This window comes from Diadema antillarum, unplaced genomic scaffold, assembly GCF_040938485.1.
Source record: "Diadema antillarum isolate AM-2024a unplaced genomic scaffold, OU_Dant_1.0 seq00001489_RagTag, whole genome shotgun sequence".
Lineage (NCBI taxonomy): Eukaryota > Metazoa > Echinodermata > Echinoidea > Diadematoida > Diadematidae > Diadema > Diadema antillarum.
This window is the reverse complement of record NW_027272228.1, coordinates 1-16,934: the sequence shown is the minus strand read 5'-3', so window position 1 is coordinate 16,934 and position 16,934 is coordinate 1. Positions and strand designations below refer to the sequence as shown.

The 16,934-nt window shown below is 36.9% G+C and overlaps 1 protein-coding gene across 1 annotated transcript; it reads right to left on the bottom strand.

Annotated features, from left to right (window-relative positions):
• Nucleotides 1–2,240: 2,240 nt before the first annotated feature.
• LOC139710010 (mitochondrial substrate carrier family protein ucpB-like) lies at nucleotides 2,241–11,351 on the bottom strand. The gene is made up of 6 exons (XM_071621962.1): nucleotides 11,282–11,351; nucleotides 9,679–9,838; nucleotides 6,795–6,934; nucleotides 4,418–4,623; nucleotides 3,505–3,670; nucleotides 2,241–2,428 (listed from the first exon to the last, which is right to left on the bottom strand). The coding sequence occupies exons 1-6, from the start codon at nucleotides 11,349–11,351 to the stop codon at nucleotides 2,241–2,243; spliced, it is 930 nt and encodes a 309-aa protein (XP_071478063.1).
• Nucleotides 11,352–16,934: the final 5,583 nt, after the last annotated feature.

The window sequence follows — 16,934 nt, the reverse complement described above, 5'->3', positions numbered from 1 at the left end:
TGACTTTGCCTGACAAATACTAAGACATGAGGTATGATCATAACTCTATCATTGACAAAATTAAACATTTGACAGCACATTTTTCTTTTCATTCATTCATGACTTGACACTGTGAAACATGTTTATACAGAGAAGAATGTGTGACCCGCCACAACAAAAGGATCCGAAAGTTGCTGACGGCTGAGCCGAGAAAATCAAGTTTAAAGTCAGATCATCAAAATCGGTCAAAACCATCAAATTTCTGTTGTTGGCATAATGTTGCAGTCTAATGTTTCATCTATCATCTGCTGAAATTTTGAAGCTACATGATCAAGAGAAAGGCATAAAATAAGTGTTTGGGGGGCCATGATTTTTGAAATTTCAACGGAACAGCAACGTGTCCAAAGATTTGGATTTAGCACCGCAATTAGACTCTGCTCCCAACAACGAGGGAGTGATCTTATTTGGTCAACGCGTGGCATCCTGGTTGCTGATTGGTTGTGTGTAGACCGCTGGCAATAAGCTTGAATGAACATCGTGAAGGTTGCTAGGAGCAGATTTTTTTTGTCAAGAAGTAAAAACTGGAATACCTCCCTTGATCGCGTAAGCGTCAGGAAGAAAACTTTGAAGGCGGTTTTCTCGAAACATTGATTTCCTAGACCACTCAACATGATCTCATAAAATTACCAACATCTCCGCAACCTAGTACTTTTATGAGTTGTGTTATGTATGAAATTAAAGCAGAAGAGTAGAGAAATAATGTCATTCTCATTTTCAGAAAATCGCCCTCCCTCTACTTTCGGATCCTTTTGTTGTAGTGAGTCACATATTAAGGTATACAACATTTTGAAAATTGTGTAAGAGTAATTACTGGTACACGTATATGTCAAAACAGAATACTCTACTGCATCATCACATCTAAAAATAGTTGGACTTTATGTTTGTATTTCCCAGAGATATAAACACACATGCTAGAGATGTATAATTCATGAATATACACTTTAAAATATGAAACACACACTTATATTCATCACAGGGATAAGATTTGTGCTTTGAAATGTTGTGAATTTGAGGTAGTAAAACACCAGTATATAGACAATGTTATCATCAACATCCAGTATGCCCTGCAATAGTAGAGAAAAAATAAAATCTTTTCTGAGTTTCATATATGTAGTTCATGATATTTGCGTTTACTAAAAAGAGGTATAATCAAAGAAAGACGCATGCATAAAAACCTTATAAAACCAATGCCATAATGTACTTACCATGACATAAAAACTTGAAGTGTACAACTGCGTGTATCTACGAACACAGCCATTTTTACATTGGTGGTAAGTTGAAGTATTTCCTGACATGCTGCAAATAGCAATGAATCAAAACTTGACAGTTTGACGGAGCAGGCTTCGTGGAATTGCTTTGTTGGAAAGAATACCTATTAAAGAGATATGCATTTTATACAAACAGAATAACATTACAAATACATTGTATTGTATCTTTTCACATGCAATTCAGCATCACAGTCCAGTCATTCCGCTGCTATATTTCAATGCTGGAAGTATAAAAAAATGACAAATTTATCATCATTAATAATGCATCCACCACACATTGAGGCTGGAGTCAATAATGATTAACTAATGATTTTGAAATATGGCATACACGATGCAACCATCATTACCAAGAGGGGCAGATTCATATATGGACCTCATCTAGCCTTTTGGTTGATGGAGGGGCAAAGATTGACATTTCATACTCAAAATACAGCTGTTGAAACAATAATTCATATAACTGCATGGAATATATGAAATAAGCTTACAATTTCACTACTTTGACAAGTGGACCTGGAATGAAAGATTTACCCTGTATTATAGAATATTCAACTTCTATCAAAATAGTCTGCTGAAAAAAAAAGCATAGCAGCCGAAAATTACTCGGAGAGATGCATGTTATCAATATGCACTCTGGATATGACATATCATGCGTAAAACTTGAAGCCTCAATTCACAATCTTGTTCCACGAATCTGGAACCATTCAGATTGACTTTTTAAACATCAATTCCTGAGATACCATAAAAAGTTTGCGCGATGATTCACCTGAACACCAAGGGTTTGAAACAAAATGACAAAAATACTCTTTATAATCTTTGTCCTTTTATATTCACACCGACCCATCCCATGCAAACCTTTTAAGACCACAGGCACTCAGAAAACACAGAAGAATTAAAACATACGATGCTATTTGAGGTAGCAAATCATCATACACATCATAGGGGATTGATGCCAGCGAGGCGCCTGAGCTGTTCAAACAGGATGAAACTAACGATGGTGTGGGGGCCGATTCGGAGCCAGTTGGGGAAGAAGCCCTTGTAGAGTCCATAGATCCCCTCGCAGCGCACTGTCTTCACAAAGCAATCCAAAGTTCCCTTGTACACGAGCTGGTCAGATTTCACACCTGGATTAAATTATTTGATAAAAGGAGGGACATACTGGTTGAAAGTGTGAAAAAAAAACCACAATATCAGGTTACAATCACCAAATGGGTTGTTCATAGAATTATTGTATTTCTCATGGATCTTCTCCATCTATTATTTAACCTCCATGGAAATAGAAGCTAGGTTCAATTTTCAGATCATAGTATTAGAGCACATACAATCAACTGTTTCATTATATTTTGCAACACCTCTAATCCTACATCAAATTCCTTCTGAACTCAGCCCCTGATGTACTTGAAAGAAAAGTGTTCTATTTTCACTAAAATCATCACTGTTTCTAGATCAAAAGATGCTTTTTTTTTCCTTGAAAATGTCCAGTCATCTGCCAGTCAGCTGTGAAACCTCAGCACAACACTGTGTGTTAACTTTATACTGTGATACTATGCACATTGATAGAATGTTATAAGGCTAATGTAACTGTCATAAATCTAACCTATATAAGGTTAATATCTGTTCAAAGAGTCCCCTCCCTACCTAAAAATTCAATTCATCAATCACAAAAAAAAAATAGCAGGCTGGATCTGTGTTGCTCAATTTTCACACATATCCTGTGACAATGGCTCTAACTTAATTGGCTTTCACTTACATATCCCTTGGTATAAGACTCAAGATCATTCTCGGATATCGAATTACATTTCCATATGAATTAGTGGTGTGTCCTTTACATACAAAAATGAAACAATCAGCATGGCAATCAAACCTTTACAATACTATTCAGCATCGCTACATAAAGAAAGTGAAATTAGTTTTGCCCATCAACACAAACCCAAGAATGGGAAGGAGAGAGTTATTCTAAACAAATGTAAACTTGTGGCGAGTGTGGGGAGTGCTACTGCTGTAATGGATGCTGTGTCTTCACCATGACACATTTTTTTCTTCTTCTTCTCCTGAACCGCTGGTAAAACATTCTCATACATTTAAGCACTAGCCCCTTATGATTTCTATCCTTGTCACTGCTTGAGTTGAAAGCTGAAGACCTTCTCTGTTGCTTTACACACCTGAACATTAACAAAGTAAGGCTTGGAACAAAACTAACCTTTGACCTTTTGATTCATAACTCTAGTTTTGATGACATCTACAGGTGATGTTGCCAGGGCAGCCACAAAGCCAGCTACCATTGAGGAGAATATATGGAGCTTAAGACCTTCTTGCATCCACCCCAGGTTGAGCAAAGTGTGTTTTGTGTGGTCATATGTTGGCACCTGTGGACAGAATAAGAGTGAAATTTTATTTGTTTTGTTGTTTGTTTGTTTTGTTTTGCTGTTGATGGCTGTGGTGAATCTGACTTTATCATAAGCACAGGAACTGAAAATACAAAAACATAAGAAATGATGTGAAAATCAAATAATCATTGACCGTTTTTGGAAAAAATACTTGTGTAACTTCTAAATGAATGTACCAACAGCAAAGACGAATTGTTGCAAAAAGAGCAATCATAAAATCCTTACAGTGCAAAGAATGCCTAAATGAATGATACAAAAATTCCCTATATTATGTTAAGATTGATTGTGTTTAAACAAAAATAAAGTAATATTGCGTTATTGATGTTCATCATAGAGTGCATACTAACAGGACAATGAACACCCCCTTTTATTGCAGCCATCATGGATTTAAAGGAAGTGAACAGAAATCTATAAAACAAGTGATTAAACAAAATATCAATGTGTATTGCACCCATATCTACACAGATAATTTGTCCTGGTGAAATGACTCTCATTTTGCAGTGTCCTCTACACTGGCAAACAATATCATGCACAATTTTATGAAATAGAGCCATTCAGATGGATCCCTCCTGCTGATAATGAAATGTCTATCAGACACTGCAATGTCACACAGACAAGAGCCATAATTGATTAACAGCCAGACATCCTCCAAGGTTAAACACAAGCTTCAGTTTAAATATGGCGAGTGCCAAAATGGTCTTATCATCAATTATTGACAGTACACACCTGAGCTGCTGTTAGAATCATAGCCCTCTGAACAGTTGGAACAGTCCCCCTGTAGAGTCCCAACACACCCTCCGTCTTGGCAATGTCAGTGAACGCATGGAAGAAGCCACGGTAGCGTGGGGCCTGGCCTGGCGCGAGTTTCCCCTCTCCCTGTAGCCTGACCCGAATGAGATCCGTCGGAGTGGCAATCGTGCTACCAATTGCTCCTTGATACCATTATCATAAAATGAGCAAAACAAATTGCATATGATGCACATTAACGGATGTCAAAACTGGTGGAGCTAGTGACATCATATTACTATTCACGTGGAAAGACACATTGAAACAATCCAAGTCTCCTTTTACACTAAAGCGTTCGTGTGGTCACTGGAAACCAGTCTGGAACATATTGAGACACATTTGGCTTCATGAAGACCAACATAACTTGAATATTACAGACATATGTTGAAAGATCCGTTCACCAAAACATTCCAAAATGGAAAAGGAAATGACACCTTGAGTTCACCTTTTGATACAAATATCTAATCAATAGTATCTCTTTGATTCAACTACTAACAGTAGTACACATTGGATATCTTTTTCTGTAAATTTGTAAAATTTAAATAAGATTTGAATTGACATATATTTTCTGGCAATCTTTTTGCTTGAAAGCAGCTTGAAGAAGGAACACATACAATTCTTAGCCCGTTGAAGACAGAGTGATTTCCCATAACACGCATTCCCCATTTACCCCAGCCCAAGAATAATCAGGACTAGTCTTCAACAGGTTAACACGAGCATGACCTAGGTCCCATTTCACAAACAATGACCATTAGGATAGTAAGTCCTGCTAGAAGAGAACTTCCTGTAGCAGTACCCAATCAGGAAGCTGGATTTCTGTTCTTACCATGACATTTGCCGCCCCAGCTACAATTGCTATCATAGAAACTTTTTATTAAACGGGGCGCTGGTATTACTGGTTTTAAAACACTGCCCAGTTACTGACAGCCCGGTCTGATTAAGTGCCATGGAGATGCAAAAACTTCAACAATGCTGCTGATAATCACTTTTTGGAGTTTTGTTTCATTCTGTTCTTGAGCATGACAATGGAGTACAAAAGGACTTCAGAAACACACTTTCTACACTTTGTATAATATGCATAACAAGAACCACTTTTTTATGCAGATTAAGACAGAACTAGACAAAATATGATAAAGAAGATGTTGGGCTAAGGAAGCAATGGTTTACTAGTAATATTAAAACGAAGTACAATGTACGTATATCTTATGAAGCCTACCGGTAATTAAAACTGAGTATGCCGAGTTGTGAAGAGAGACTTACATTGCTACTTGTACATTCTTCATGGACATTTTCACTCCTAACTGATAATAGGGAGAAAGGAAAGATACTTGTAAGTACAGGGGAAACTCGGTATAACGAACACTGCTATAACGAGATATCGGTTATAACGAGGAAATTATCTCGGTCCCAAATTTCCTTCCACACAAGTCTATGTAAAATGCTACTCTTATAGCGAGATCGGCTATAACGAAATAACTGCTATAACGAGATAAATTTTGTGACTTCCAAACAAAGAAAAACATAGTAAATCAAACCTGCTATAGCGAGGTAAAGCAAAATGCCTTCGGTAAAGCTTACTTCGCCTGTGCTATCATCTTCCGAGATTGTAAAGCTTGATGCGCCAAAAACTGTCTTGTACACACATAATCATTTTCTTCAGTGCACTCCAGCTAGCACTGCATGTTGTACGTGTGAAGTGTGTGTGTGCACGCACACTGATACATGCAGAAAATGTGGTGGACGGCCATATGTATACATGACATCATCATGACGTTTAGCAGGTGTGAGGCAATCTGATGCTGTGATTGGCCTTCTACTTAGGGAATTCCCCGTCTTCACAGACACGCAGTCATAATGTACATGAATGTGTCACATACACACACAGCATTGTGCGGACCAGATTATTCAAGCTTTCCACACAACACACACCCATACGATAACCACATACCAATCCACAGACGATCTTGATACAATTGCAAGCTATATAAATTTACAAATTCAAACATCTACAATTAAAAAGAAACACATTCTTGATATTGGATTTCCTTGGCGAAAAACATCTTCTTACCCATAAAGGTGAGTAATTCCCTCACACACAATATCAAGTTATCACAGTATTGATTGAAATATGATGGGTAGTCCCACATGTGCAAATTAATGTCTTTATTTTATGCCTTCTTTTATGCCTACTGATATAACGAGATATCGGCTATAACGAGGAAAATGACTCGGTCCCGACCATCTCGTTATATCGAGTTTCCACTGTATATTTGTGACAAGTAAGGAATCAGTTATAGGTCCTACAGTGAAAGCATACCAGATGTTGCTCCAGCTGCCAGCTTCTTGTACAGGGGAGTGTGGGCTGGATCTGTAGCACCAAAGAGGACCTTGATGGGTTCGTAGGCACCCAATCTAATGGTGCTGTACACCGCCTCTCTGATGAGGGATGGGGTAACTCTGAATTGAAAGAAAACGCCATCAGACTACACATCTCTGAAGGTACAATTGTAGGGTAATACACAATATACACCAAAGAAAGACGCATAAAACAAAGGGGGGAAAGTAATCCAATAAAATGAGTAGTTAAGGCAAGTCACTTATGTGGGAAAAAAAAAATAGCCAAGCCCCTACGATTCAATGAAATCATTTTTGCATCAAACTTTGTTTGATGCAAAATCCTGACTCTTTGTTTTTTTTCCTTTGCATCAAAGCCTAATCCCTGACAACAACTATGATAAGTCATCAGTGGAGACAGGAAGTTTGTTGTGCCCTTGGCTTACGAGCAGTTGCTGAAAGTGTCCCAACCATTTACTACAAAGCAAGTGTTAGGCATATGTAGTACTTAGCTCACCAAGCTTGAGCAGATACCCTTGATGATATCATGGCATTACATTTTAGCCCAAGCTCTTCAAGCGATTGTTTCTGGTGCAGAAGAAGGGGCCTTTCATGTTTCATATATTCATGTCCATATCATTCCTCAATTCCTCATTTTTGAGGGGTAAAAGAGTGGCATAATCTATGGAATTCTCACTGATGATATATCAGCTTACATGTAGCAGAGCTCTGCATTACACACAACCTGTTAAACTTATGTCCACATTGATCATTTCAAAATACGGAGTGTCTAACATTTACACACCAAAATCATGAACATTTCCAAGCGAACTGAAGGAGATAGTTGCCCGTTACATGAATTTCAATACAGGCAAACATAATTTCCAGACCAGGGCAACTTCTATGTGAAACCTCAGCTTAGAACCACAAAGAGTAGGCTACAGAATTTCCAGTTTTCTACATCTCGTAGCTGGAAATAGTAATCTCTAAGCTTTTGTTCAAATTGGACCATTTTATTATTATAAAAGAACAACACATTATAGGGGATCGATGCAATACAATGCATTGCCTTATACCTTGAAATTGACCTCAAGTCCAGATATATTTTCAAAGGGATTAGCAAATTGTATTTCTGATTTTATGTGACTATTGTTTATGTAACATGTAGATGTACATATATTCCTCATTCAGTTTCTTTCTCTGTTGAATATACATAGATGTCTGTTTTTGTGTGTGCGTTTATACTTTTATCATCTAAGTTTATAATTGTATATAATTCACAGCTGATATATTTCTCTGAATGTTTTATTTTCTTCTTATGTAACAATACTGTTTGTTTATATTACTCATGTAAGGGACCTCTCTGTAAAACAGCGCTGTTACGCTAACATTGCTGAGAAGGGCCATTCCTCCATTGAAGGTCTATTTTATGTAATATATCTTTGTTTGTTTTTCTTTTTAATGACAGAAAATAAATAAATACAATACAATACAATACAATACAATACAATACAATACAATACAATACAATACAACCCATTCAAAAAGTGATTGAAAAAAAAAGAGAGAGTTGGGAGGCAGTTTTACAGAAAAGGGAGAAAGGAGGATTGAAAGATTAGGGTTACTCAGGCGTGCTGTGTAGAAGCATCAATGAAAATCACAGTGAAAGCAGCCCCTGTTCCCCTCCCCCGTCTAAAAAAAAAAAAAAAAAAAAAAGGATCAGAAAAACACTTAATATTGCAAGATTGGGTTTGTTTTAAGCTGCCAAATTTATTATTAAGGACAAGTTCACCTTCATAAACATAAGGATTGAGAGAATGTAGCAATATTAGTAGAACGCATCATTGAAAGTTTGAGGAAAATCAGACAATCCGTTCAAAAGTTATGATTTTTTTGAAGTTTTTGTGCAGTACCCGCTGGATGAGAAGACTACTGCAGTGTATGAAGAACTTAGATGTCACATGCGTACAACAATATAAGGAAAATATAAAGAGAATTTCACAAAATTCCATCTTTTGAAAAAAGTACACATTCCCCTGAATCATTACCGACAAATGTTATGGGTAATATTATTCCCCCTGCCTTTAGAAAGAGGCAAGTCAAGTGCTCTTTTATTATGCGAAAAAAGTGAAAATATGTTGAATTTTCTTTTACATTTTCTTTATACTGTTGTACACATATGACTCACAAGCTGTAGTAGTCTCCTCATCCAGCGGTTCCAACACAAAAATTTTAAAAATTCATAACTTTTGCATCGATTGTCCAATTTTCCTCAAACTTTCACTGATGTGTTCTACTAATATTGTTGCATGTTCTCGATCCTTATGTTTATGAAGGTGAACTTGTCCTTTCAGTATTAAAGTAGATATATTACTCTCTCAGGCAAGACAAACTTCAAACATTTGAGTTGGTCAACCCATATGATTATTTTGGTCCATCAGTTTTGAGCTGTGTGGTCATACAGTTGTACACTCTCTTGTCAAGAAACTAAGAGGTGCAAATTTAGGCAGCCTTTGGTGAGCCTTCTAGTACAGTTCTTAAATGCTATAATCCCTCTATGCACAGCAGTTATACATGAAGCAGACCCTACATTTGGATTTAAAAAAAAAATGAAACTATTTTTTTTTTTGTGGGGGGGGGGGGGGGGGGGTTAACTAGTCACATAAGCTAAATCGGGCAAATTTTTAAAGACATAGCACTTTTATCCACTAATGCATTTGTTGGGCTTATTTATTCATTTTTTTATTGCTTTATTTGTTTTAGGAGAGAGAGTGATAATCACAATACACAAGCTTTTATCTGTTATAACTTGCTTTTGGAAGAGTAATGTTTCAGGAGAAAACTGTGATAATGAAATTGCTTCTTACCCTTTATAGAGTCCTTTTATTCCCTCATCTCTGGCAATTGTCACCATTCCTGGTAGAATTCCCTTGTAGTAGCGCTGCTGGAAGGCCGCCTTGGCATTCTGCTGTTGTAGCTCCCCCTCAAGTTGCATTCGAATTTTCGTTACATCGATTGGATTGGTGGCTGAAAAGATGAATGTTTACAAATAAGTACACGATATGATGCATAATCGCTAAAAAAAAAAGTTGCTTTTTTTAAATTCCTTTTTCCTTATATAGATTTCCCACAGCAACTACATTCCCACTTTGGAGGGTATGGAAATGCAACATACACTTCTTGTATATTTTTGTCAAGTCTTATTAAATCAGGACAAACAGAATTTCTGTTGCTATCAGTGCCATGAGAATAATAGAATCATGAACAAAGCTAAAGATGATGACATAGTAGGCTTACATATTTCAGAAATGTAGCAGTGTAATTACATTACAATACTGCTTGCTTTGTTGTTCACTTGTGTATAATCTATGCATGCCTTCTTCTTTTGTTCTGCTTCCTTGAGTCCCAACTAATGCATTTTCATGGTGACTCTGACATGTCATCATCCTTGTTCATTGCAATTCCCTATAAATTTCAAAAACATTCTTATTCTTCATCTCAATTATCATAAATTCTGAAACTCTATCCTCAGTATAACTAATTTATAGTTGTTTAAATGTAAAAATTTGAAAATCATACAAAGGTCTCTTTTATAAGACTCATTGCATTGGTAACTTTACGTGTCATAGACAATAAATACAATGTAGTGCTAGTACCAGTAAGAAAGGAAGATGACATATGGAGCATGGAGGGAGGTTCTTAGCATTCTCGCTCTTTTCAATATCAAATTAATTGGGATTCTGAACAAAAATTAAAAACTGACCAAATTCCCGAGTATGAAAATGATACTTCCTATGGTTTTCGAATATAGTTCAGTGTACCAGTATGACTTATGTCTATCTACTTAGATTTGATTAGTTCATTTTTTTTTAATTACATGCTGTAATTTACTTCCCAGATACAAAATAACACAACAGGAATGTGTTTATACTCCGATCGATCCTAATTCCTAGATCATAACAATTCAGATGTTGTTCAAGATCCATTCTTCGTACTGACTGTAAGGCGAAGGGGCTAACATTAGATGGAACAAGTTTCCCTCTTCTCATCTAGCATCTCATCGACTGTGAACAGTCCCCCTTTGGGCCTTGGCTTTGGCATTTAAATTTAGGTCAAAGTTAAAACGATATTGCAAAGTTGTTCCACACACCATTCTGCAGTTTAAAACTAAAATGTGAGCGTGTTTGCTGGGGAAATTTTGCTGATGAAAATATCTAGTCTAGAATCCAGATTCTGATGGCGAAGGAATGTACAAATTGAATCGTGTACGAGCAAAATACATGTGCTAGACTAGAGGTAGAGCATAATAGGACGTGCGTTTGGGGTATGCGGTATACATTCACTGCAAACATCCAACATGGATAAGAGTACGTTGGACTAACCGTTACAGTACACAATACGCAGCCTAAAAAGAACAGCGTTTGGTTTGTTCGATTGTACTTGATACATGCAGCTTCATTTTTCCCTCACCAAAGGCAGCACACATGCAAGAAAGTCCCGCAAATGCAAATCGCAAAGCATCTTCTTTCCGATCGTGCATTTTCTCGATGGCAGACCTTCCAGCAGCGTAGAGTTGTTACAGTTATAATTAATATACGGTGTAGGAACGCCTTCCTCGCAGTGTAGTGGTCGATGGTCGTATTTATGACGCGTATGGAGCTGCCGGCCTGCGAAGCGTAAAATACTAGTACAATGTAGTAGTAGTGCCAGCAGCTCGCGATTTTTTTTTCCGTAACCCTAACGCGTCGAAATTGCCAATTGTGTCACTTGAGCAAAGACTATCGGTGAACAAGTTGGTTTTTGTACGCATGTGGCGTGGACTTTGCATGACTTGGGCAGTTTCGTAGCTCCATGGTAAGGCCAAGGAGGTACTAGGCGTTGAGTTTGTACTGTATATCTACAGTACCACTGGCATGGTCGTCTGCTAACTACAGAATCAAATTACAATGTGAGAATGGGACGCCGTCCTTCAAACAGAAACATAACAACGGGTTTATGGGTATATGGGTATGTGATGCGTGTGTTTGTGTGTTTGTGTGTGTGTGTGTGTGTGCGTGTGCGTGGTTTCCACTTCACATGTCATCGGCATCGCGTTCGCCTTTGCCTTAGCTTACGTGGTATTTCTGTGGTTTTGTTCGCCGTCTGCTGACACTTTTCCTGTATCTCGCAAGACTTGCGTTTCTAGGATGCATGCAAACTCGACGTTGTCATCAATATCTTGCAAAAAGTAAATTTGAAATCTAATTGAAGCTTGGAATAGATTAAAATCAATATCTTGCAAAAAGTAAATTGGAAATCTAATTGAAGCTTGGACTAAATTAAAATCAATATCTTGCAAAAAGTAAATTGGAAATCGTATTGAAGCTTGGAATAAATTATAATCAGAGTATCATATTTAGGCCAACAGCTGCAGCATTGCTATTGTTATCAACATTGATCATGTTTATTAAGCCCCACAAAATCAGATTCAAAGTGGGCATTGGGTCTTGGGTAACATGGATGAACTACTGGGTTAATTTGGGTTTATCCTCCGACTTCACGATGATTCAGAAAGCCGTAGTATAGGCTCCTTTTTAGTTCAGGTTCATGTATATCAAGATATATGATTACATTCTCAATAATATAACATCCAAGATGAAGATGGGGGAGGGAAGAGAAACTGTGGGGGGGGGGAGCTATAGTAATCATCGATTTTGATCGATAATCTCTCTATAAATAGTTTAATTTAATCAGCTTTAAAAGGGCATTTTGGATCGGCCAAAAATCAAAAGATGTGCTATTTCCAACAAATTCTATTCATTTTCCCAGTCCATACATGTACAAAATTGTTCTAGTATCACGGTTTGAATTGCTCTATCAATATTTTTTGTTTGATTTTCACTTTATCATTGGCAACCCTATAGTCCTTCTCATCACGTACCATCGTCACCTCTACCACCATTGAAGGAAACCAAAACCCAAAAAGAAATGTGGATTGAGTGAAAGCAGCAACATTAGTAGAACACATCACTGAAAGTTTAAGGAAAAGCGGGCAATCAATGCAAAAGTTATAAATTTTTAACGTTTTGATGTTGGAACCACTGGCTGCATGACATCAGGGGTGGGCAACAACATAAAGAAAATATAAAGAAAACAAACATGTTTTCACTTTTCTTGAGTAATGGAAGAGCATTTGATTAACCACTTTCAGAAAGTAGGGGGAATGATTACTACCCTCAACATAAATTATGTCAGTATCAATTAAGTGAGGGAATGTGTAATTTTATTGATTTTTTTTTTTTGGTGTGGAATTCTCTTCATATTTTCTTTACATTGTTGTCCACTAAAGACGTCATGGTCTCTAGTAGTCTCTTTATTAAGTGATTACAACACCAAAATATAAAAACGAATAACTTTTGATTGTCCGATTTTTCCTCAAACTTTCACTGATGTGTACTGCTAATGTTGCTGCGTTCACTCAATCCATATTGTTCTTTGGGTTTGGTTTCCTTTCCCAGGTCAAAAAACCAGTAGAAACCAGTAGAAACTAGTCAGCATTTTTAACTGGTCGTTACTGGTTTTAACTGGTCTTAACTGGTTTCAACTGGTTCCAGTTGAAACTAGCAAGGTAACTCTAACTTTCCAGTAACAAAATGAGCAATTCTAATTGAAACCAGTTGAAGACGTACTGGTACCAGTTGATACCAGTTTAAACATACTGGTACGAGTTTATACCAGTTGAAACCAGTAAAAGTCTACTGATGGCCAGTTGTAATACCAGTTCAAGCATCACTGTACCAGTTGGTAACAGTTTCTGTCGGTTAAAGTTTTACTGCATGGTATACTAGTTGATATATTACCAGGGGGGGGGGGCGTTTCATCAACGAGTTCGTTGGAGGTTTTCACCGACAAATTTGCTATCAGCCAATCAGACGCAAGGATTTCAGTAGCTTTTAACAGTTGTCGGAAAAACGTTTCATGAAACACCCCCCAGTTCAAGTGTCATTTTGTACCAGTTGATACCAAATGAAGGCTACTGGTCTATTATAAGTTAATACGAGTTGAAGTTCCCAGTTGATACCAGTTCAAGTCTTAATGTGTACAACGGTACCACTTGATATATTAACCAATCATCACTATACCATCATTGCTTTTATTGGATTACCATGCACGACCATAAACATCATTACTATCATTTCATCTTATCATCATCACCACGATTATCACTCGTATTACCATCGTATACATATCACCACAAGCAATGAATCTTCCACCACTATCAATATTTTTTTCATGTCATCAATCCATCAACAACAACTTCACGAAATCTCTTTCAAAGTTTTCAGCATCTTCATCATTATCCTCAGTCTAAATAAGCATTGCGACTGGCAATACATTCCTATACTCGATCCCTCCCTCCAATGCCCACAGTATATGGCCTAGCACCCTTTATTGAATTGATGAAGAGAAACGATTGAATATCAAAACACTGATTTTTTGTTTGTTTGTTTGTTTGTTTTTGTATGAGTACTAGCTGATTTATTCAAAAGTCTTAAATGGATGACACGACGTTTTGAGTTCAGTCGCCAGTGCGTCCATAACTTAGCACCTTCGTACCTTCAGGTGCACTTAGTTAAGCCTAGTGATGTACATGAACATCATATACAAGGCTAATAGACAGTGGAAATCTACATGTGCCAAGATTTCGCTCTGATTGTCACAAGTGCAGCCCAATCGTATCCTCCTTGAATGGAACAGGCTAGATCATTCAATTAGATCAGCTTCTTCCATATATTCATTTAAGAGATTGTTTAAGCAAAGTTGTTATTTGTAAGTAACACACGAAATTTATTCTGGGCTAGCTTAACATTCCTGTATAATAGCGTTTTAATTGTTATTTCGGCATTCTGGTGAACTCTTGCTGTGGCATGTACTTTTTTATGTTACTTTGCAATGTACAATATGCTGGTATGTATCTACACTGTATAATTATGTCATCTTCTGTATATACCTTTTGCTATTTAATGTACATATGTTCATCATTCAGGGCTCCATGGAAGACCAATATTTATTGGTGAATGGGCTACCCTGACAAAAGATTAGAAATAAATAAATAAGTAGATAAATAGATAGATAAAATAAATAAATAAACTAGCCGCATTCACACGTACAAAATAGCTGGTTACTGAGCGCGATTCAAAACTCGAGTTCTTGTTATACTCGCAACTTTTTATGAACTTCATGATGATCGATATATTATAGAAACAAACACCTGGCTTTAACTGGTATCAGATTCCCAGGTGGGTTCATGACTTTAAATGTGTATAAACCATTTGTTGTCGACCGACACCCGAAAAAGGAAGCCATGAGTGATTTGTCGTCTCGAAGTCGTGCAGTATAGTACACATAAAAAGTGATGAGATATTAGAGCTGTGAAAGAAGTTTACCAGTATGAAGTTTATCAATATCAGCATAACCATTATGTCTACTATGTGAGAGAGAGAAAAAAAAATCCAACCCACCAGCTCCGATTCTCAATTAAACACATTTGTAAAAGAGATTTGAAACGATCGTTTTGTAATGTGTTATGTGGCACAAAATAATTGCACTTATTTTTAATAATGGTAATCGATAACCAAATGAAAATCAATTTGCCAGATATTAGCCAATATAAGATCTTTTCATTTAGTTGGAGTAACGAGCATCAGTTCAGAGTCACAGAGGCTACTTACGAGCTTTTATAAAATGCATTCATAGGAAACTGATAACTACAAGTTTGAACGATGACATCACCCATTATGATGGTTACAGTTCGTTATTGAGGTGAGTATTCCGAAGGTTCGTTATTCCGAAGATTCGTTATTCCAAAGGTTCTTTATTCCGAAGGTTCGTTATTCCGTAGGTTCGTTATTACGAAGATTCGTTATTCCGAAGGTTCGTTAATCCGAAAATAAAACAAAGCTCGTTATTCCGAAGGTTCGTTACGGACCCTATTTCATTGTCGGATCAACGAACCTTCGGAATAACGAACCCTATATTTTATTTCCGGATTAGCGAACCTTCAGAATAACGAACCCTATTTCAGTTTCGAAAAAACAAGCCTTCGGAAAGCGAACCCTATATTTTCTTTTCGGATGAACGAACCTTCAGAATAACGAACCTGCGGAATAGCGCCAAATATGTTCGGATTAACATAGGCCTACCGTTTTTTTATGTTAGGAATAACGAATATCCGAAACACACAAATCCCCTATACCTAGAGGTTTGTTAACCCGAAAATCAAGAAAGGTTCGTTAATCCGGACATTTGTGACGTTATTCCGAAGGTTGGTTAGTCCGAAAATAAAATAGGGTTTGCTATTCCAAAGGCTCGTTTATTCGAAAATGAAATAGGGTTCGTTATTCCGAAGGTTCGTTAGCCAAAAATCAAACAAGGTTCTGGAACGGGTCACAAGACTTTTTGAACGTTCTTAAAACGTTTTTAAACGATCTAGAGGGCTTTCAAAAGTTATCTGAATGTCTATAACGTCCAAACGTTTTTCTGTCGTCCTTAAAAATCATGTATAGTAAGGTTTTTAATTGTTATTTTTCACGTTTATGAAACGTTTTTATAACGTCCAATTGAAACGTTATAAATACGTCGAAAAACCTTCCAGAAAAATGACGTTCTGACAACGTTTTGACAAAACGTCCAAATAACGAACTTGGAACGTTTCAAGAACGTTTAGAAAACGTCCAAATGTTAGCTAGGAACCAGATTTGTATCATGGTTGTCTTAAGGTGCTCACATGCACTTTATTAGACCTTAACCGGCCACGATCTAAAAATGACATCAAAATCACGTCCATTTTCCTTGTTTATTTTTCCTGAAAAAGGCGTCTTTCAGACATCTTTCTTGTTTTCTTTACCAATATACATCAAAAAGGCATGAGACGTGAGATGACGTGCTCATGACATTATTCTGAAGTACATCTTGTCTTTAGAATTGTGTTTTACACATCATTAAGACGACTCTAATGACCACCAATGACATCTTTGGGACAACTTCCATTTGAGCAAAAATACGACATATTCACGTCAGTTTGAAATGTTTATATGATGCAATTGTATCTGCCTGTTATTTTCGTTTATGAGACATTCACTTA

Excerpts from the sequence above, each read along its gene's own strand:
- LOC139710010 (XM_071621962.1), bottom strand. The coding sequence starts at position 11,351 with ATGCACGATCGGAAAGAAGATGCTTTGCGATTTGCATTTGCGGGACTT. Across the intron at positions 6,935-9,678 it reads ATAAAAGGACTCTATAAAGG|AGTTACCCCATCCCTCATCA; the intron begins GTAAGAAGCAAT and ends CTTTCAATTCAG. Across the intron at positions 4,624-6,794 it reads GGCAGCTGGAGCAACATCTG|GAGCAATTGGTAGCACGATT; the intron begins GTATGCTTTCAC and ends AATGGTATCAAG.